Source organism: Oncorhynchus tshawytscha, linkage group LG16 (assembly GCF_018296145.1).
Source record: "Oncorhynchus tshawytscha isolate Ot180627B linkage group LG16, Otsh_v2.0, whole genome shotgun sequence".
NCBI lineage: Eukaryota > Metazoa > Chordata > Actinopteri > Salmoniformes > Salmonidae > Oncorhynchus > Oncorhynchus tshawytscha.
In genome coordinates, this window is record NC_056444.1 from 56,208,821 (window position 1) to 56,232,890 (window position 24,070).

Below are 24,070 nucleotides of genomic sequence, written 5' to 3' on the forward strand. Positions count from 1 at the left end.
GTGCGATGGCTTCAAAGCAGCGCCCCCCTCTTAGTCATCTAAGGTTAATACATATTATGGTCTCCTCTTCTATTAAAATGATTTGGACTGCATTTGCTCTAACAGTCTTGAAGTCAGCATGGACATGAATTTGTCAGCGCGTTGTGCTTTGGTTCTTTTTCTGTTGGCATTTGTAGATTTGAAAATAGTCTCTGCTGCAGAAACGGGAGGCACATCTACAGGTGAGTTGTTCTAATTAGCCTACTTTTCATTATTTGTCATGAAACAAACTGTGACAATTTGATGATTTATTTTAAGAAGCCTGCTACACTTGACTTAGGTGTTAAAGCCTACCTAATTGGTTATAAACAATAGCCTATAATTGTGCATAGCCCCTTTGCAACCTATTTTGTTGCAACCTTACTAAGAAATACAAGCCAGCCATTATGACTTTGAAACAATCCAGCCTACCCTTGGCCATTTTACGCATACACTGTCAAATAAATTCTAGTTGTTTCAACAAATGATTATGAAGTAAGTGGTTCCAAAGCCTTTTTCAGTTAATTCAACTTCTAGATAAAAATGTTACCTGAACTTAACATTTTTAGTTGGCCCAAACTTAGCTCCAACTTGAGAAAACGTATGCAACAATTCAGTCAACATATAATGATGTGTTTGTCAATTTGTCTCATGTGTTCATTTAACTAGAAATGATTATTTCTGCATCTTAATAGCACTGTTTGTGTGTCTGTTTTTAAACCGCTGCACAGCCCATTTTAGTTAACATACAATGTTTTCAACCTACTTATTTGAACCAATAGATTGTGAGTGTTCAGAAGGCTGTAATGCATTTTCATGGGTGTTATGGGGGAAACATTGATGATGGGGGACAAATATCTCCAAAACTATTAATTAGACACAAAATGACTTGGAGTATGGCCTACAAACTTTCCAGAGATGCAAATGCATATTTGTCAAATCCATCTCGACACAAATATGATAGATTTTCATGAATTGGTTCAGTCCAATTGTGTCTATGTTCATGTCTCTTTGTGGCAAGTTGGGTTCCCTGACATCTGCTCAAATTGTGTTGTCCCAAAGCAAAGCCTGGAGTGTGCCCTGTTAGACAATGGGGCGTGGGGATATGTGCAGAGTTATGTTCCAATGACAGTGACTGCCCCAATGACGAAAAATGCTGCCACAATGGATGTGGGCATAACTGCATTGCACCTTACACAGGTAGGATATGGTCCCAGAGTGACAGATACACCCATCTATTGCATTCATTATTGCTGCATTACTCTGGAAACAAGAAAGATGGAGCTTGTAATGTACATTTCATACACATAGATCAATATATTTCACTTACACTCTCTATAGAGCTGAGACACTCAATTAAGAAGTCACAAAATATAAAGACTTCAATGGCAAGAGTCAGTGTAGGCTGACAAGTTGCTACCATAAACCTATTTGTAATGGGGAAATGTAGGATCGCTAAAGATCATATTTAGTTGAGAGTGATCAACAAAACATTTGGCGTATACAGTTTATGTTATACACAATGGTTCCAGTATCCTAGTTGTGACATTTAAGGCGTGGGTTGATGGTCACTAGACTTGATCCTGAATGTTATGGATTGTTCTCATATCTGTTGATAGTGATTGACGCCAGACTGGAGGCCCCAGTAGAAGGACCGAGGACACACTGATTATTCACTGTTCTATTGTACTGATGACATTCTGTGACCACTGTGTGATTCTGTAGCAGCTGACAATGTCACCGCTTTCTGTTTTGACTTCCTACAAAAACAAATTCCTATTTATCGTAACCATCTCCTCACAAATATGACAGATTTCCAGAAAATGGTTCAGTCCAATTTTGTCAGTGTTCATGTCTCTTTGTTGTAAGTCAGGTTCCCTGACATGTCTGCTCAAATTGTGTTGTCCTAAAGCAAAGCCTGGAGTGTGCCCTCGTAGACGATGGGGCATGGGGATGTGTGTGGAGTTCTGTTCCAATGACAGTGACTGCCCCAATGATGAAAAATGCTGCCACAATGGATGTGGGCATAACTGCATTGCACCGACACAGGTAGGAATGGTCCCAGAGTGACAGATACACACATCCATTGCATTCATTATTTGCTGCATTACTCTGGAAACAAGAAAGCTGGGGCTTGTATATTTCATACACATAGATAGATATTTTTCACATACACTCTCTTTAGAGCTGAGACACTCAATTAAGAAGATTTTCAAGATCCATGCAGGCCTTTAGAGTATATACCAATGTTATGCAACATCTATACACTCTGAGTATACCAAACTTTAGGAACACTTTCCTATTTTTGAGTTGCACCCCCTTTTGCCCTAAGAAAAGCCTCAATTCACCAGGGCATGGGGTCTATAAGGTGTTTAAAGCGTTCCATAGGGATGCTGGCCCATGTTGACTCCAATGCTTCTCACAGTTGTGTCATGTTGGCTAGATGTCCTTTGGTTGGTGGACCGTTGGCGGCAGGGTAGCCTAGTGGTTAGAGCGTCGGACTAGTAACCGAAAGGTTGCAAGAGCAAATCCCTGAGCTGACAAGGTAAAACTCTGTCATTAAGAACAAGGCAGTTAACCCACTGTTCCTAGGCTGTCATTGAAAATAAGATTTTTTCTTAACTGACTTGCCTAGATAAATAAAAGTAAAATATTTCAGGGAAAAAGGATTTTGGGAATATCAGGCTGAGACTTCAGAGGAGTAGCAACATACGTTTCTTACGATACAGCAATTCACAGAACTTTAAGCTGACAATTTGTCAAGGGCCACCAACAAAATTCCAACTCATTGTAATAGTAAGACCTCAATGGAAAGAATCAGTGTACGGATGATTTCCAGTGTTCTACTTGTGACACTCAAGGTGTGGATTGATGGTCACTAGACTTGATGCTGAATGTTATGGATTGTTCTCATATCTGTTGATAGAGGTTCACGCCGGACTTGAGGTATAAGGGCCGAGGACACACTGATTATTCACTGTTATGTTGTATTGATGACATTCTGTGAACACTGTGTGATTCTGTAGCAGCTGACAGCCTGTTTGTTTTGACTTCCTACAAGCCTCTAGAGCTGGTGTTTACAGAACATTTGGTGCTGTCTGATTAGAATGTAAAGGGTATGTCTCCAAGATGCCAGTTAGACATTTTCTATGCTTCTGTGCTGGAAGTGTCTCCCTGTTGCAGCTTCTAATAAACTGGATATAATTATTTTCTAAATAAAAAATAATTAATATTAACCAATCCACCTCTTTGGAGGACACAAATATTTTGGAGTTTTACAGCTTTTCTGCTGTATATTCATGTACATACACTTTACATATACATTTTATATGGATATCGGCAGTGTATCAAATCAAAATCGGCAGTGTATCAAATACTTGTTCTCCCCACTGTACAAGCACATACATTGTACATATACATTTTACATGTATAGATTTATTATGGATAGATTTGATTGACTTTACCTGCGACTGCTTTTCTCGATTGTTATCCTGGAAATTCCTATTACACGTATGTTTCTACTGTATATCTGACAACTTTTCATTTGTTACCATAGTGAAGCCCGGTCGCTGTGTCCTGCCCAACGGGACCTACATGTGTGCCGAGTACTGTTACAAAGATGGCCAGTGCCCCGAGGAACAGATGTGTTTCCAGATATGTTGATTCTATGCCTGCAGTGAGCCATTGAAGCTTTATTGGAAATTCTTATTAGTTATAAGAAATAAGTAGAAAATACAAATCATTACATGTACAATTATGTCTATGAAAACTGATGATTTTATGCAATAATAAATATGAAAAATGATCATAGCTTTTATGGAAACTGGACAATTTTCATGGGCAGTATGTGAATTGACAAACTCATGTGGACTGCTGAATTTGAATAAAACAAGATTTTGAACACCTGTGCTTGGTTTTTTAGGGGTTATTTGAGACTCGTGTGGTGCTCATGTGAATATCCTTCATTTTCCGGCTTCAGACCAATGCCTGTTCTCAGTTTAAACATAGTTTTTTGTTTTTAATTTCCATGGTTTTTACACCGGAAGGTGATCGTACAACCTTATTATAGAACATTATAATTAAGCAAAAATGCACAAGGAGGTGTGGTATACGGCCAATATACCATGCTAAGGACTGTTCTTAGCACGTGCCATGACATACAGCCCTTAGCCGTGGTATATTGGCCATATACCACAAACCCCCGAGGTTCCTTATTGCTATTATAAACTGATTACCAACGTAATTGAAGCTGTAAAAATAAATGTTTTGTCATACCCGTGGTATATGGCCTGATATTCCACGGCTGTCAGCCAATCAGCATTCGGGGCACAAACCACCCACTTTATAATATAGTTTAACACATGCTCTCCTTGTGAATCTTCACAATGTTGTACGTTTTATTTATTGATAAGATCCATGCTCATAATCATACTGATCATTGCTCATAGAAAATTGTCGAGAGCAAGGAAACAAAGACTGAAGCAAATATTTACTATGCGATTACACAATGTAGCTGGCTAGATAGCGACGACTATACTAGCCGGAAATATGGCCGAACTGTTCTCAGTTGAAGGGTTATGAAATATTCTCTCTCGCCGAGTCGAGTTGTGACCGTGAATATCGTCATCCATCTCGGTGGAAACAACTTGGACACACAAGGGGACAGCCCTGGTGCGTCAGATGCGAGATGATTTGGAGGTAGTCCGCATGTCCCCTGGGACAATGGTGAGCTACTCTGACATCAAACAGTGGAAGATTTGCATGTTCCTCCGTGGCAGGCGCATGCCCACAATCCACCACTTTGCATTCAATCATTGTGTCCCTGGGCAGTACCATAGGGCAGGGTTTCCCAAACTCGGTCCTGGGGCTCCTCCTGGGTTCACGTTTTGGTTTTTGCTCTAGCTCTACACAGCTGATGAAAATAATCAAAGCTTGATGATGAGTTGGTTATTTGAATCAGCTGTGTAGTGCTAGGGCAAAACCCCCAAATGTGCGCCCAGTGGTACCCATGTTAACAACCATTCCTGAACCTGACTCCAAAAACAAGCCACCGATGGACAGTACCAAAATAGATACTCTATTGATTCTGTTCAATGCCCCATATACTGAGCATTCTTTTTGTAGCGGGAATCTTTTATAATAGCTTAAATTGAAAAGAAAGGATTGATGCTTCAATTGTTACTTTGTATATTACTTCAATAAATCTGATGCCATGGTATTGGGATATCGAAAATCTGTTCCCAACTATCTTGAATTTTATGTGGTATAGTTGTCAACCCTCTTGACCATAAGTGAAACTGATACATTTTACGATTTATATTGGTCATTTTAAGCCATTTACGATTAATTCATTCCTTTCTCTTTTAAGTAATTTTCTCTTCCGTTTTCGTGGCAGAGCTGCGATGAACTGGTTATAATTTTGTATTGAGCATACATTTCCTTATACCGTGATTAATTGCTTGTGTGACATAATTTGACCTTTGTTGTTTACAATGTCATTCATTAACATGATACCTTCCTTATACATTCTCTACAAGAAAATGTTTTTCCTCTATCGGTACTTTCGAGATTTGACATTATTTGCTGTAATATAGCCTATGTTCTGCCTCTTCTGGAGGATAACATTTAAATAGTAGCCTACTCTGTTTGGCTTCATTTAAAAAGGATACTTTAAACAGAGTTCCATTGTCAATCCACCAGAAATGGATGGTTTTAATTTGTATAACCGCAAAGAGAACCGTTTTGAAAATGGCTGTCTAGCACAGGTGGTTGGTGGCACCTTAATTGGGGAGGAAGGGCCAACAAGAGCTCAGCATATGTGGGGAACTCCTTCAAGACTGCTGGAAAAGCGTTCCAGGTGAAGCTGGTTGAGAGAATGCCAAGCGTGTGCAAGGCTGTCATCAAGGCAAAGTGTGGCTACTAAGAAGAATTTAAAATATATTTTTTATTTGTTTAACACTTTTTGGTTACTACATGATTCCATATGTGTTATTTCATAGTTTTGATGTCTTCACTATTATTACACAATGTAGAAAATAGTAAAAAATAATAATAATAAATGAAAAAACTTGGAATGACTAGGTGTGTCCAAACTTTTGACTGGTACTGTATGTAAATGAGATATTTCTGTATTTCACTTTCAATAAATTAGCAAACATTTCTAAAATCATGTTTTCACTGTCATTATGAGATATTGTGGGTAGATGGGTGAGATTCTTTTTTAATGCTTTGCTGGTGGTGAAATTAGCAAAGGGGGTGGGGGATTGGACTGTGAGGTTACTTTTGCAAGGGTTGGAGACTCCCAATTGCTAACATGTATAGAGAGCAATAGTAATGATGTCTCTTTGTAGGGACTAACTCCATCATGGTTCTTTGAACAAAGCCTATGGGAAAATGTATTGAGTTTTTGTAGGGTTTTTGGATAAACGCTGAAAATACGTTTTGTGGTGAAGACAGGTTTGGGAGATCTTATACGTTTTGTTCTATGAGATAATCTTCATCAGCTAATGTCACTTTTTGCGAATTTTGAAGCATTTATGTAATTAAGAAAAGCATTTATGGACTAAAAACATTATGTTACTCAACATAGAGTTTGTCTGAAGTTACACATCACCGTATTGCAACAGCGTGACCGTTTCGGAATATTGTGTGCTTATTGTTTAGAAAGTATTTAGTATTTATTATGTATAAATAGCCCACACTTTAGATGAGGCCACGCAAAAAGACTTAACTGATGATTAGTAAAGTCGTTTATAAAGACCTATATTACATATATTATGTAATGGTCTTATGAATATTAGTGTAACGATGTGCGCTGAGAGTTGGTCAGCAAGTTCAGGGAGTGAGTGATTTAATCAATAAACGAAACAAAATAGAAAACAAGAAACACAAACAACGCACAGACCAAACTGAAACAGAAACAATGACGCCTGGGGAAGGAACCGAAGCGAGTGACAAATATAGGGCAGGTAATCAGGGAGGTGATGGAGTCCAGGTGAGTGTCACAACGCACTGATGACCGTAACGATGGTGACAGGGCTGCGCCATAACGAGCAGGCTGGTGACCTAGAGGACGGAGAGGGAGCACACGTGACAGTTGCCCCTCCCTGACGCGCGGCTCCAGACACAGGACGCAGACCAAGATGACGATCCCGGGGATCAGGAGCAGACCGGTCACCTCTGCTAAGGAGCCAGGACCTGTCGACCTAGAGCGCCAGAGATCTTATAATAAATCCCGCTGTGCCCTCTGATGAACCATCAAACAGGCAAAGTGCCAACACAGGACTAATATTAAATCGTACTACACCGGCTCCGACGCTCGTCAGATGTGGCAGGTCTTGCAAACTATTACAGACTACAAAGGGAAGCAGAGCCGCGAGCTGCACAGTGACACGAGCCTACCAGACAAGCTAAATAACTTCTATGCTCGCTTAGAGACAAGTAACACTGAAACATGCACGAGAGCATCAGCTGTTCTGGACAACTGTGTGATCATGCTTTCCGCAGCCGATGTGAGTAAGACCTTCAAACAGGTCAACATTCACAAGGCCGCAGGGCCAGACAGACTACCAGGACGTGTTCCCAGAGCAGGCGCTGACCAACTGGCAAGTGTCTTCACTGACCTTTTCAACCTCTCCCTGTCTGAGTCTGTAATACCAACATGTTTCAAGCAGACCACCATAGTCCCTGTGCCCAAGAAAAACTAAGATAGCCTGCCTAAATGACTACCGACCCATAGTACTCATGTCTGCAGCACTCACCACACCAAAAGATCCACAGACTATGCAACCTCTATTGCACTCCACACTGCCCTGTCACACCTGGACAAAAGGAACACCTATGTGAGAATGCTATTCATTGACTACAGCTCAGTGTTCAACACCATAGTGCCATCAAAGCTCATCACTAAGCTAAGGACCCTGGGACTAAACACCTCCCTCTGTAACTGAATCCTGGATTTCATGATGGGCCGCCCCCAGGTGGTAAGGGTAGGGGTGCGTGCTCAGCCCCTTCCTGTACTCCCTGTTCACTCATGACTGCACGGCCAGGCACTATTCCAACACCATCATTAAGTTTGCTGCTGACACAACAGTGGTAGACCTGATCACCGACAACGATGAGACAGCCTATAGTGAGGAGGTCAGAGACCTGACCGTGTGGTGCAAGGACAACAACACCCACTCAACGTGATCAAGACAAAGGAGATGATTGTGGACTGCAGGAAAAGGAGGACCGAGCACGCCCCATTCTCATTGACGGGGCTGTAGTGGAGCAGGATTCAAGATCCTTGGCGTCCACATCACCAACAAACTAACATGGTCCAAGCACACCAAGACAGTTGTGAAGAGGGCACGACAAAACCTATTCCCCCTCAGTAGTCTGAAAAGATTTGGCATGGGTCCTCAGATCCTCAAAAGATTTTACAGCTGCACCATCGAGAGCATCCTGATGGGTTGGTATCACTACCTGGTATGGCAACTACTTGGCCTCTACCTGCAAGGCACGACAGAGGATAGTGCTTACGGCCCAGTACATCACCGGGGACAGTCTTCCTGCCACCAAGGATCTCTATACCAGGCGGTGTCAGAGGAAGGCCCTAAAAATGGTCAAAGACACCAGCCACCCTAGTCATAGACTGTTCTCTCTGCTACCGCACGGCAAGCAGTACCGGAGCGCCAAGTCTAGGTCCAAGAGGCTCCTAAATAGCTTCTACCCCAAGCCATAAGACTCCTGAACAGTGAATCAAATGGCTAATCACTTTGTCAACCACAACATGTTATAGACTGACTGTACAAAATATTATGAACATAGACTGATATAGACTGACCAGGTGAAGCTGCGATCCCTTATTCATTTCACCTGTTAAAACCACTTCAATCAGTGTAGATGAAGGGTAGGAGACAGGTTAACAGTCAGTCATATAGAATGTGATGTGTATAGTCCTACAACGTTATTGTGAGAGAATAATGTAAGAAAATCCAATTTTGAGAATGTATTTAGTCCGCCAAATAGTTGTCCGCTCTAAGCTACAAGATATCAGTGTAGTAAATTGATAAAAGCGTATAGGTCTGCCCATCATGAACAAGACAGATGAGAGAGAAAATATTTGATAGAAATTAAAAAAGTTATTTTGGGACATGTATAGGCCTATTTCTTAAGATGAATTACAAGTAAAAAATCATATACCATGTAAACAGAGCCCAACCGTTGCCCAAAAATCAACCCATCAACAATGTTATAGCTCTCCACATACTGTACTTTGAAACATTTCATTATGAATCATTATACATTGTGGCTTTTCACCTGCAGTTTAACATAAATGCATTCAGTCATTGAACTACAAACTCAGTTGAAGACACACTTGACGTTTAGTTGTGAATTGTTTACATCAAATTTTGACTTAATTTCTGGACAATATTACTGTCCATTTGGGGGACCACTTTTGGATCAAGAGCACCCCCAGAGGCACAAGTTCCATATATCCCCTTTAATTATTCTCATTACATGTGACCTAAGCAAGTGTTCGGATCCGAACTCGGAATGTAAATTGATGGGCATGGGGACCCTGCAGATGCATTGTTCCTTGTGCATTCATCTTTTCTATGGTCTCTCCCCAATGATGTGTATAAACCCTGGATTGCTGATGCTTTGTAATGGCCAATGAGAGGCTTTGAAGCCACAGGCCGCCACATTGGTACATCTCAGAAAGAGCAGTCCTCCATAGGAATGAATGGAATTCTACAATATTTCAATAAAATGTTTCAAGGACACAATTTCATGTATTTAAGTAATTCTTTGTTGTGGTGGGGGCAGTAACATTAACACTCTCAAAATATAAAATGTTCAATTTAATTAATATAATTTGCAAGTATGCATTAAGGTGTCTGTAATAGAATATATTTGTCAAATGAAGGAGGAGTACCAAAATGGCTGTGCGATGGCTTCAAAGCAGCGCCCCCTCTTAGTCATCTAAGGTTAATACATATTATGGTCTCCTCCTCTCTATTAAAATGATTTGGACTGCATTTGCTCTAACAGTCTTGAAGTCAGCATGGACATGAATTTGTCAGCGCGTTGTGCTTTTGTTCTTTTTCTGTTGGCATTTGTAGATTTGAAAATAGTCTCTGCTGCAGAAACGGGAGGCACATCTACAGGTGAGTTGTTCTAATTAGTCTACTTTGCATTATTTGTCATGAAACAAACTGTGACAATTTGATGATTTATTTTAAGAAGCCTGCTACACTTGACTTAGGTGTTAAAGCCTACCTAATTGGTTATAAACAATAGCCTATAATTGTGCATAGCCCCTTTGCAACCTATTTTGTTGCAACCTTACTAAGAAATACAAGCCAGCCATTATGACTTTGAAACAATCCAGCCTACCCTTGGCCATTTTACGCATACACTGTCAAATAAATTCTAGTTGTTTCAACAAATGATTATGAAGTAAGTGGTTCCAAAGCCTTTTTCAGTTTATTCAACTTCAAGATAAAAATGTTACCTGAACTTAACATTTTTAGTTGGCCCAAACTTAGCTCCAACTTGAGAAAACGTATGCAACAATTCAGTAAACATATAATGATGTGTTTGTCAATTTGTATCATATGTTCATTTAACTAGAAATGATAGAAATGAAATGATAGAAATGATTAGAAATGATTATTTCTGCATCTTAATAGCACTGTTTGTGTGTCTGTTTTTAAACCGTTGCACAGTGACAGATACACCCATCTATTGCATTCATTATTGCTGCATTACTTTGGAAACAAGAAAGATGGAGCTTGTAATGTACATTTCATACACATAGATCAATATATTTCACTTACACTCTCTTTAGAGCTGAGACACTCAATTAAGAAGTCACATAATAGAAAGACTTAATTGGGAAGAGTCAGTGTAGGCTGACAAGTTGCTACCATAAACCTATTTGTAATGGGGAAATGTAGGATCACTTAAAGATCATATTTAGTTGAGAGTGATCAACAAAACATTTAGCGTATACAGTTTATGTAATACACAATGGTTCCAGTATCCTGGTTGTGACATTCAAGGTGTGGGTTGATGGTCACTAGACTTGATGCTGAATGTTATGGATTGTTCTCATATCTGTTGATAGTGATTGACGCCAGACTGGAGGCCCCAGTAGAAGGACCGAGGACACACTGATTATTCACTGTTGTATTGTACTGATGACATTCTGTGACCACTGTGTGATTCTGTAGCAGCTAACATTTATCGCAACGATCTCCACACAAATATGACAGATTTTCAGAAAATGGTTCAGTGTAATTGTGTCCATGTTCATCATGTGTCTTTGTGGTAAGTCGTGTTCCCTGACATGTCTGCTCAAATTGTGTTGTCCCAAAGCAAAGCCTGGAGTGTGCCCTCGTAGACCATGGGGCGTAGGGACATGTGCAGAGTTCTGTTTCAATGACAGTGACTGCCCCAATGATGAAAAATGCTGCTACAATGGATGTGGGCATAACTGCATTGCACCGTACACAGGTAGGATATGTTCCCAGAGTGACAGATACACACATCCATTACGTTCATTATTGCTGCATTACTCTGGAAACAAGAAAGATGGAGCTTGTAATGTACATTTCATACACATAGATCAATATATTTCACATACACTCTCTTTAGAGCTGAGACACTCAATTAAGAAGATTTCTGAGAGCCATGTAGGTATTTAGAGTTTTATATAGATATATATATATATATATATATATATATATATATATATATATATATATACCATAAACATTTTGTAATGGGGACATTTAAGACCAGTAAAGCTCATATTTAATTAAGAGTGATCAACACAATGTTTAGTATAGAGCTTCTGTAATACACATGATTTCCATTGTTCTTCTTGTGACATTCAAGGTGTGGGTTGATGGTCACTAGACTTGATGATGAATGTTATGGATTGTTCTCATATCTGTTGATAGTGATTGACGCCAGACTGGAGGTCCCAGTAGAAGGTCCGAGGACACACTGATTATTCACTGTTGTATTGTATTGATGACATTGTGGAACACTGTGTGATTCTGTAGCAGCTGACAATGTCACCGCTTTCTGTTTTGACTTCCTACAAATGCAAATGCCTATTTATCATAACCATCTCCACACAAATATGACTGATTTCCAGAAAATGGTTCAGTCCAATTTTGTCCGTGTTCATGTCTCTTTGTGGTAAGTCGGGTTCCCTGACATGTCTGCTCAAATTGTGTTGTCCTAAAGCAAAGCCTGGAGTGTGCCCTCGTAGACGATGGGGCGAAGGGACGTGTGTGGAGTTCTGTTCCAATGACAGTGACTGCCCCAATGATGAAAAATGCTGCCACAATGGATGTGGGCATGACTGCATTGCACCGACACAGGTAGGAATGTTCCCAGAGTGACAGATACACACATCCACTGCATTCATTATTTGCTGCATTACTCTGGAAACAAGAAAGCTGGGGCTTGTATATTTCATACACATAGATAGATATTTTTCACATACACTCTCTTTAGAGCTGAGACACTCAATTAAGAAGATTTTCAAGATCCATGCAGGCCTTTAGAGTATATACCAATGTTATGCAACATCTATACACTCTGAGTATACCAAACTTTAGGAACACTTTCATATTTTTGAGTTGCACCCCCTTTTGCCCTAAGAAAAGCCTCAATTCACCAGGGCATGGGGTCTATAAGGTGTTTAAAGCGTTCCATAGGGATGCTGGCCCATGTTGACTCCAATGCTTCTCACAGTTGTGTCATGTTGGCTAGATGTCCTTTGGTTGGTGGACCGTTGGCGGCAGGGTAGCCTAGTGGTTAGAGCGTCGGACTAGTAACCGAAAGGTTGCAAAAGCAAATCCCTGAGCTGACAAGGTAAAAATCTGTTGTTAAGAACAAGGCAGTTAACCCACTGTTCCTAGGCCGTCATTGAAAATAAGATTTTTTTCTTAACTGACTTGCCCAGATAAATAAAAGTAAAATATTTCAGGGAAAAAGGATTTTGGGAATATCAGGCTGAGACTTCAGAGGAGTAGCAACATACGTTTCTTACGATACAGCAATTCACAGAACTTTAAGCTGACAATTTGTCAAGGGCCACCAACAAAATTCCAACTCATTGTAATAGTAAGACCTCAATGGAAAGAATCAGTGTACGGATGATTTCCAGTGTTCTACTTGTGACACTCAAGGTGTGGATTGATGGTCACTAGACTTGATGCTGAATGTTATGGATTGTTCTCATATCTGTTGATAGAGGTTCACGCCGGACTTGAGGTATAAGGGCCGAGGACACACTGATTATTCACTGTTATGTTGTATTGATGACATTCTGTGAACACTGTGTGATTCTGTAGCAGCTGACAGCCTGTTTGTTTTGACTTCCTACAAGCCTCTAGAGCTGGTGTTTACAGAACATTTGGTGCTGTCTGATTAGAATGTAAAGGGTATGTCTCCAAGATGCCAGTTAGACATTTTCTATGCTTCTGTGCTGGAAGTGTCTCCCTGTTGCAGCTTCTAATAAACTGGATATAATTATTTTCTAAATAAAAAATAATTAATATTAACCAATCCACCTCTTTGGAGGACACAAATATTTTGGAGTTTTACAGCTTTTCTGCTGTATATTCATGTACATACACTTTACATATACATTTTATATGGATATCGGCAGTGTATCAAATCAAAATCGGCAGTGTATCAAATACTTGTTCTCCCCACTGTACAAGCACATACATTGTACATATACATTTTACATGTATAGATTTATTATGGATAGATTTGATTGACTTTACCTGCGACTGCTTTTCTCGATTGTTATCCTGGAAATTCCTATTGCACGTATGTTTCTACTGTATATCTGACAACTTTTCATTTGTTACCATAGTGAAGCCCGGTCGCTGTGTCCTGCCCAACGGGACCTACATGTGTGCCGAGTACTGTTACAAAGATGGCCAGTGCCCCGAGGAACAGATGTGTTTCCAGATATGTTGATTCTATGCCTGCAGTGAGCCATTGAAGCTTTATTGGAAATTCTTATTAGTTATAAGAAATAAGTAGAAAATACAAATCATTACATGTACAATTATGTCTATGAAAACTGATGATTTTATGCAATAATAAATATGAAAAATGATCATAGCTTTTATGGAAACTGGACAATTTTCATGGGCAGTATGTGAATTGACAAACTCATGTGGACTGCTGAATTTGAATAAAACAAGATTTTGAACACCTGTGCTTGGTTTTTTAGGGGTTATTTGAGACTCGTGTGGTGCTCATGTGAATATCCTTCATTTTCCGGCTTCAGACCAATGCCTGTTCTCAGTTTAAACATAGTTTTTTGTTTTTAATTTCCATGGTTTTTACACCGGAAGGTGATCGTACAACCTTATTATAGAACATTATAATTAAGCAAAAATGCACAAGGAGGTGTGGTATACGGCCAATATACCATGCTAAGGACTGTTCTTAGCACGTGCCATGACATACAGCCCTTAGCCGTGGTATATTGGCCATATACCACAAACCCCCGAGGTTCCTTATTGCTATTATAAACTGATTACCAACGTAATTGAAGCTGTAAAAATAAATGTTTTGTCATACCCGTGGTATATGGCCTGATATTCCACGGCTGTCAGCCAATCAGCATTCGGGGCACGAACCACCCACTTTATAATATAGTTTAACACATGCTCTCCTTGTGAATCTTCACAATGTTGTACGTTTTATTTATTGATAAGATCCATGCTCATAATCATACTGATCATTGCTCATAGAAAATTGTCGAGAGCAAGGAAACAAAGACTGAAGCAAATATTTACTATGCGATTACACAATGTAGCTGGCTAGATAGACGACTATACTAGCCGGAAATATGGCCGAACTGTTCTCAGTTGAAGGGTTATGAAATATTCTCTCTCGCCGAGTCGAGTTGTGACCGTGAATATCGTCATCCATCTCGGTGGAAACAACTTGGACACACAAGGGGACAGCCCTGGTGCGTCAGATGCGAGATGATTTGGAGGTAGTCCGCATGTCCCCTGGGACAATGGTGAGCTACTCTGACATCAAACAGTGGAAGATTTGCATGTTCCTCCGTGGCAGGCGCATGCCCACAATCCACCACTTTGCATTCAATCATTGTGTCCCTGGGCAGTACCATAGGGCAGGGTTTCCCAAACTCGGTCCTGGGGCTCCTCCTGGGTTCACGTTTTGGTTTTTGCTCTAGCTCTACACAGCTGATGAAAATAATCAAAGCTTGATGATGAGTTGGTTATTTGAATCAGCTGTGTAGTGCTAGGGCAAAACCCCCAAATGTGCGCCCAGTGGTACCCATGTTAACAACCATTCCTGAACCTGACTCCAAAAACAAGCCACCGATGGACAGTACCAAAATAGATACTCTATTGATTCTGTTCAATGCCCCATATACTGAGCATTCTTTTTGTAGCGGGAATCTTTTATAATAGCTTAAATTGAAAAGAAAGGATTGATGCTTCAATTGTTACTTTGTATATTACTTCAATAAATCTGATGCCATGGTATTGGGATATCGAAAATCTGTTCCCAACTATCTTGAATTTTATGTGGTATAGTTGTCAACCCTCTTGACCATAAGTGAAACTGATACATTTTACGATTTATATTGGTCATTTTAAGCCATTTACGATTAATTCATTCCTTTCTCTTTTAACTAATTTTCTCTTCCATTTTCGTGGCAGAGCTGCGATGAACTGGTTATAATTTTGTATTGAGCATACATTTCCTTATACCGTGATTAATTGCTTGTGTGACATAATTTGACCCCGCCAGTCTGCCCAGCGTCGTCAGTCTGTCAGGATCAGTTAGATTCGCCAGTCAGCCAGGATTCGCCAGTCAGCCAGGATTCGCCAGTCAGCCAGGATTCGCCAGAGCCTCCCGCCGGAGCCTCCCGCCTGTTTAGCGCAGCCAGAGCCTTTCTCCTCTCCTGCGCCCGGAGTCTCCCGCCTGTTCAGCGCAGCCAGAGCTGCCAGCCTGCATGGAGCAGCCAGAGCTGTCAGTCTGCATGGAGCAGCCAGAGCTGTCAGTCTGCATGGAGCAGCCAGAGCTGTCAGTCTGCATGGAGCAGCCAGAGCTGTCAGTCTGCATGGAGCAGCCAGAGCTGTCAGTCTGCATGGAGCAGCCAGACCTGTCCGTCTGCATGGAGCAGCCAGAGCTGCCAGTCTGCATGGAGCTGCCAGTCTGCAAGGAGCAGCCAGAGCTGTCAGTCTACATGAAGCAGCCAGAGCTGTCAGTCTGCAAGGAGCTGTCAGTCTGCAAGGAGCTGTCAGTCTGCAAGGAGCCGCCAGTCTGCCCAGCGCCGCCAGTGCCGCCAGTCTGCCCAGCGCCGCCAGTGCCGCCAGTCTGCCCAGCGTCGCCAGTCTGCCCAGCGTCGCCAGTCTGCCCAGCGTCGCCAGTCTGCCCAGCGTCGCCAGTCTGCCCAGCGTCGCCAGTCTGCCCAGCGCCGCCAGTCTGCCCAGCGTCGTCAGTCTGTCAGGATCAGTTAGATTCGCCAGTCAGCCAGGATTCGCCAGTCAGCCAGGATTCGCCAGTCAGCCAGGATTCGCCAGTCTGCCAGGATCCACCAGTCAGCCAGGATCCACCAGTCTTCCAGGATCCGCCAGAAGTGCCAGTCAGCCAGGATCCGCCAGAAGTGCCAGTCAGCCAGGATCCGCCAGAAGTGCCAGTCGGCCAGGATCTGCCAGTAGTGCCAGTCGGCCAGGATCTGCCAGTCGGCCAGGATCTGCCAGTCGGCCAGGATCCGCCAGTCAGCCAGACTCTTCCAGATCTGCCAGACTCTTCCAGATCTGCCAGTCAGCCAGACTCTTCCAGATCTGCCAGTCAGCCAGACTCTTCCAGATCCGCCAGTCAGCCAGACTCTTCCAGATCCGCCAGTCAGCCAGACTCTTCCAGATCCGCCAGTCAGCCAGACTCTTCCAGATCCGCCAGTCAGCCAGACTCTTCCAGATCCGCCAGTCAACCAGACTCTTCCAGATCTGCCAGTCAACCAGACTCTTCCAGATCCGCCAGTCAACCAGACTCTTCCAGATCCGCCAGTCAACCAGACTCTTCCAGATCCGCCAGTCAACCAGACTCTTCCAGATCCGCCAGTCAACCAGACTCTTCCAGATCCGCCAGTCAACCAGACTCTTCCAGATCCGCCAGTCAACCAGACTCTTCCAGATCCGCCAGTCAACCAGACTCTTCCAGATCCGCCAGTCAACCAGACTCTTCCAGATCCGCCAGTCAACCAGACTCTTCCAGATCCGCCAGTCAACCAGACTCTTCCAGATCCGCCAGTCAACCAGACTCTTCCAGATCCGCCAGTCAACCAGACTCTTCCAGATCTGCCAGTCAGCCAGGATCTTCCAGATCTGCCAGTCAGCCAGGATCTGCCAGTCAGCCAGGATCTGCTGAAACCACCAGCCAGCCAGGATCTGGTAGATCTATCTACCTGCCTGAGCTTCCCCTCACTCCCGAGCTTCCCCTCACTCCCGAGCTTCCCCTCACTCCCGAGCTTTCCCTCACTCCCGAGCTTCCCCTCACTCCCGAGCTGCCTCAGTCCCGAGCTGTCCTTCAGTCCCGATCTGCTCCTCAGCCCAGTGGGGTTCTGGGTGAGGACTACTAGGCCATGGTCGGTGGCGAGGGTGGACTATCCAGGGACGAAGGGAGATGGGACTAAGACATGAACTGAGTGGGGTCCACGCCCCGCGCCGGAGCCGCCACCATGGACAGACGCCCACCCGGACCCTCCCTATTGTTTTGAGGTGCGTTCGGGAGTCCGCACTTTAGGGGGGTTCTGTCACGCCCTGGTCAAAGTATTTTGTGTTTATCTTTATGTATTTGGTCAGGCCAGGGTGTGGCATGGGGTTTTTGTAATTGTGGTGTGTTTGTCTTGGGGTTTTGGTGGTGGTATTGGGATTGTAGCTTAGTGGGTTATCTAGCAAAGTCTATGGCTGTCTGGAGTGGTTCTCAATCAGAGGCAGGTGCTTATTGTTGTCTCTGATTGGGAACCATATTTAGGCAGCCATATTCTTTGAGTTTGTCGTGGGTGATTGTCCTTAGTGTATTTGGTCCTGTCTCTGTGTTTGTTTACGCAAGTATAGGCTGTTTCGGTTTTCGTTACGTTATTTGTTTTATAGTGTTTGTATTTAGATTCGTGTTACGTTTATTGAATAAACATGGATCGCAATCTACACGCTGCATTTTGGTCCGACTCTCCTTCACCACAAGAGAACCGTTACAATAGGCCTATTTCTTAAGATGAATTACAAGTAAAAAATCATATACCATGTAAACAGAGCCCAACCGTTGCCCAAAAATCAACCCATCAACAGTGTTATAGCTCTCCACATACTGTACTTTGAAACATTTCATTATGAATCATTATACATTGTGGCTTTTCACCTGCAGTTTAACATAAATGCATTCAGTCATTGAACTACAAACTCAGTTGAAGACACACTATTGACATTTAGTTGTGAATTGTTTACATCAAATTTTGACTTAATTTCTGGACAATATTACTGTCCATTTGGGGGACCACTTTTGGATCAAGAGCACCCCCAGAGGCACAAGTTCCATATATCCCCTTTAATTATTCTCATTACATGTGACCTAAGCAAGTGTTCGGATCCGAACTCGGAATGTAAATTGATGGGCATAGGGACCCTGCAGATGCATTGTTCCTTGTGCATTCATCTTTTCTATGGTCTCTCCCCAATGATGTGTATAAACCCTGGATTGCTGATGCTTTGTAATGGCCAATGAGAGGCTTTGAAGCCACAGGCCGCCACATTGGCACATCCCAGAAAGAGCAGTCCTCCATAGGAATGAATGGAATTCTACAATATTTCAATAAAATGTTTCAAGGACACAATTTCATGTATTTAAGTAATTCTTTGTTGTGGTGGGGGCAGTAACATTAACACTCTCAAAATATAAAATGTTCAATTTAATTAATATAATTTGCATGTATGCATTAGGTGTCTGTAATAGAATATATTTGTCAATTGAAGGAGGAGTACCAAAATGGCTGTGCGATGGCTTCAAAGCAGCGCCCCCCTCTTAGTCATCTAAGGTTAATACATATTATGGTCTCCTCCTCTTCTATTAAAATGATTTGGACTGCATTTGCTCTAACAGTCTTGAAGTCAGCATGGACATGAATTTGTCAGCGCGTTGTGCTTTGGTTCTTTTTCTGTTGGCATTTGTAGATTTGAAAATAGTCTCTGCTGCAGAAACGGGAGGCACATCTACAGGTGAGTTGTTCTAATTAGCCTACTTTTCATTATTTGTCATGAAACAAACTGTGACAATTTGATGATTTATTTTAAGAAGCCTGCTACACTTGACTTAGGTGTTAAAGCCTACCTATTTGGTTATAAACAATAGCCTATAATTGTGCATAGCCCCTTTGCAACCTATTTTGTTGCAACCTTACTAAGAAATACAAGCCAGCCATTATGACTTTGAAACAATCCAGCCTACCCTTGGCCATTTTACGCATACACTGTCAAATAAATTCTAGTTGTTTCAACAAATGATTATGAAGTAAGTGGTTCCAAAGCCTTTTTCAGTTAATTCAACTTCTAGATAAAAATGTTACCTGAACTTAACATTTTTAGTTGGCCCAAACTTAGCTCCAACCTGAGAAAACGTATGCAACAATTCAGTAAACATATAATGATGTGTTTGTCAATTTGTCTCATATGTTCATTTAACTAGAAATGATTATTTCTGCATCTTAATAGCACTGTTTGTGTGTCTGTTTTTAAACCGTTGCACAGCCCATTTGAGTTAACATACAATGTTTTCAACTTACATATTTGAACCAATAGATTGTGAGTGTTCAGAAGGCTGTAATGCATTTTCATGGGTGTTATGGGGGAAACATTGATGATGGGGGACAAATATCTCCAAAACTATTAATTAGACACAAAATGACTTGGAGTATGGCCTACAAACTTTCCAGAGATGCAAATGCATATTTGTCAAATCCATCTCGACACAAATATGATAGATTTTCATAAATTGGTTCAGTCCAATTGTGTCTATGTTCATGTCTCTTTGTGGCAAGTTGGGTTCCCTGACATCTGCTCAAATTGTGTTGTCCCAAAGCAAAGCCTGGAGTGTGCCCTGTTAGACGATGGGGCGTGGGGATATGTGCAGAGTTATGTTCCAATGACAGTGACTGCCCCAATGACGAAAAATGCTGCCACAATGGATGTGGGCATAACTGCATTGCACCTTACACAGGTAGGATATGGTCCCAGAGTGACAGATACACCCATCTATTGCATTCATTATTGCTGCATTACTCTGGAAACAAGAAAGATGGAGCTTGTAATGTACATTTCATACACATAGATCAATATATTTCACTTACACTCTCTTTCGAGCTGAGACACTCAATTAAGAAGTCACAAAATAGAAAGACTTCATTGGGAAGAGTCAGTGTAGGCTGACAAGTTGCTACCATAAACCTATTTGTAATGGGGAAATGTAGGATCACTTAAAGATCATATTTAGTTTAGAGTGATCAACAAAACATTTAGCGAATACAGTTTATGTAATACACAATGGTTCCAGTATCCTGGTTGTGACATTCAAGGTGTGGGTTGATGGTAACTAGACTTGATGCTGAATGTTATGGATTGTTCTCATATCTGTTGATAGTGATTGACGCCAGACTGGAGGCCCCAGTAGAAGGACCGAGGACACACTGATTATTCACTGTTCTATTGTACTGATGACATTCTGTGACCACTGTGTGATTCTGTAGCAGCTGACAATGTCACCGCTTTCTGTTTTGACTTCCTACAAAAACAAATTCCTATTTATCGTAACCATCTCCTCACAAATATGACAGATTTCCAGAAAATGGTTCAGTCCAATTTTGTCAGTGTTCATGTCTCTTTGTTGTAAGTCAGGTTCCCTGACATGTCTGCTCAAATTGTGTTGTCCTAAAGCAAAGCCTGGAGTGTGCCCTCGTAGACGATGGGGCATGGGGATGTGTGTGGAGTTCTGTTCCAATGACAGTGACTGCCCCAATGATGAAAAATGCTGCCACAATGGATGTGGGCATAACTGCATTGCACCGACACAGGTAGGAATGGTCCCAGAGTGACAGATACACACATCCATTGCATTCATTATTTGCTGCATTACTCTGGAAACAAGAAAGCTGGGGCTTGTATATTTCATACACATAGATAGATATTTTTCACATACACTCTCTTTAGAGCTGAGACACTCAATTAAGAAGATTTTCAAGATCCATGCAGGCCTTTAGAGTATATACCAATGTTATGCAACATCTATACACTCTGAGTATACCAAACTTTAGGAACACTTTCCTATTTTTGAGTTGCACCCCCTTTTGCCCTAAGAAAAGCCTCAATTCACCAGGGCATGGGGTCTATAAGGTGTTTAAAGCGTTCCATAGGGATGCTGGCCCATGTTGACTCCAATGCTTCTCACAGTTGTGTCATGTTGGCTAGATGTCCTTTGGTTGGTGGACCATTGGCGTCAGGGTAGCCTAGTGGTTAGAGCGTCGGACTAGTAACCGAAAGGTTGCAAGAGCAAAATCCCTGAGCTGACAAGGTAAAACTCTGTCATTAAGAACAAGGCAGTTAACCCACTGTTCCTAGGCCGTCATTGAAAATAAGATTTTTTTCTTAACTGACTTGCCTAGATAAATAAAAGTAAAATATTTCAGGGAAAAAGGATTTTGGGAATATCAGGCTGAGACTTCAGAGGAGTAGCAACATACGTTTCTTACGATACAGCAATTCACAGAACTTTAAGCTGACAATTTGTCAAGGGCCACCAACAAAATTCCAACTCATTGTAATAGTAAGACCTCAATGGAAAGAATCAGTGTACGGATGATTTCCAGTGTTCTACTTGTGACACTCAAGGTGTGGATTGATGGTCACTAGACTTGATGCTGAATGTTATGGATTGTTCTCATATCTGTTGATAGAGGTTCACGCCGGACTTGAGGTATAAGGGCCGAGGACACACTGATTATTCACTGTTATGTTGTATTGATGACATTCTGTGAACACTGTGTGATTCTGTAGCAGCTGACAGCCTGTTTGTTTTGACTTCCTACAAGCCTCTAGAGCTGGTGTTTACAGAACATTTGGTGCTGTCTGATTAGAATGTAAAGGGTATGTCTCCAAGATGCCAGTTAGACATTTTCTATGCTTCTGTGCTGGAAGTGTCTCCCTGTTGCAGCTTCTAATAAACTGGATATAATTATTTTCTAAATAAAAAATAATTAATATTAACCAATCCACCTCTTTGGAGGACACAAATATTTTGGAGTTTTACAGCTTTTCTGCTGTATATTCATGTACATACACTTTACATATACATTTTATATGGATATCGGCAGTGTATCAAATCAAAATCGGCAGTGTATCAAATACTTGTTCTCCCCACTGTACAAGCACATACATTGTACATATACATTTTACATGTATAGATTTATTATGGATAGATTTGATTGACTTTACCTGCGACTGCTTTTCTCGATTGTTATCCTGGAAATTCCTATTGCACGTATGTTTCTACTGTATATCTGACAACTTTTCATTTGTTACCATAGTGAAGCCCGGTCGCTGTGTCCTGCCCAACGGGACCTACATGTGTGCCGAGTACTGTTACAAAGATGGCCAGTGCCCCGAGGAACAGATGTGTTTCCAGATATGTTGATTCTATGCCTGCAGTGAGCCATTGAAGCTTTATTGGAAATTCTTATTAGTTATAAGAAATAAGTAGAAAATACAAATCATTACATGTACAATTATGTCTATGAAAACTGATGATTTTATGCAATAATAAATATGAAAAATGATCATAGCTTTTATGGAAACTGGACAATTTTCATGGGCAGTATGTGAATTGACAAACTCATGTGGACTGCTGAATTTGAATAAAACAAGATTTTGAACACCTGTGCTTGGTTTTTTAGGGGTTATTTGAGACTCGTGTGGTGCTCATGTGAATATCCTTCATTTTCCGGCTTCAGACCAATGCCTGTTCTCAGTTTAAACATAGTTTTTTGTTTTTAATTTCCATGGTTTTTACACCGGAAGGTGATCGTACAACCTTATTATAGAACATTATAATTAAGCAAAAATGCACAAGGAGGTGTGGTATACGGCCAATATACCATGCTAAGGACTGTTCTTAGCACGTGCCATGACATACAGCCCTTAGCCGTGGTATATTGGCCATATAACACAAACCCAGAGGTTCCTTATTGCTATTATAAACTGATTACCAACGTAATTGAAGCTGTAAAAATAAATGTTTTGTCATACCCGTGGTATATGGCCTGATATTCCACGGCTGTCAGCCAATCAGCATTCGGGGCACGAACCACCCACTTTATAATATAGTTTAACACATGCTCTCCTTGTGAATCTTCACAATGTTGTACGTTTTATTTATTGATAAGATCCATGCTCATAATCATACTGATCATTGCTCATAGAAAATTGTCGAGAGCAAGGAAACAAAGACTGAAGCAAATATTTACTATGCGATTACACAATGTAGCTGGCTAGATAGACGACTATACTAGCCGGAAATATGGCCGAACTGTTCTCAGTTGAAGGGTTATGAAATATTCTCTCTCGCCGAGTCGAGTTGTGACCGTGAATATCGTCATCCATCTCGGTGGAAACAACTTGGACACACAAGGGGACAGCCCTGGTGCGTCAGATGCGAGATGATTTGGAGGTAGTCCGCATGTCCCCTGGGACAATGGTGAGCTACTCTGACATCAAACAGTGGAAGATTTGCATGTTCCTCCGTGGCAGGCGCATGCCCACAATCCACCACTTTGCATTCAATCATTGTGTCCCTGGGCAGTACCATAGGGCAGGGTTTCCCAAACTCGGTCCTGGGGCTCCTCCTGGGTTCACGTTTTGGTTTTTGCTCTAGCTCTACACAGCTGATGAAAATAATCAAAGCTTGATGATGAGTTGGTTATTTGAATCAGCTGTGTAGT

General features: G+C 41.6%; 1 protein-coding gene across 1 annotated transcript; it reads left to right on the plus strand.

Annotated features, from left to right (window-relative positions):
- Nucleotides 1–10,069: 10,069 nt before the first annotated feature.
- On the plus strand, nucleotides 10,070–22,997 carry LOC121839622 (perlwapin-like). Its single transcript, XM_042299393.1, has 6 exons — nucleotides 10,070–10,172; nucleotides 11,386–11,523; nucleotides 12,265–12,401; nucleotides 20,169–20,301; nucleotides 21,015–21,151; nucleotides 22,661–22,997. Exons 1-6 carry the CDS (start codon nucleotides 10,070–10,072, stop codon nucleotides 22,661–22,663), a joined length of 651 nt encoding a protein of 216 aa, XP_042155327.1. The 3' UTR covers nucleotides 22,664–22,997.
- Nucleotides 22,998–24,070: the final 1,073 nt, after the last annotated feature.

Bases quoted from the DNA above. Each gene is read 5' to 3' on its own strand.
- LOC121839622 (XM_042299393.1), top strand. From the start codon at position 10,070: ATGGACATGAATTTGTCAGCGCGTTGTGCTTTTGTTCTTTTTCTGTTG. The intron at 11,524-12,264 runs GTAGGATATGTT...GTTGTCCTAAAG, and splicing joins CTGCATTGCACCGTACACAG to CAAAGCCTGGAGTGTGCCCT. The intron at 12,402-20,168 runs GTAGGAATGTTC...CCCAAAGCAAAG, and splicing joins ACTGCATTGCACCGACACAG to CCTGGAGTGTGCCCTGTTAG.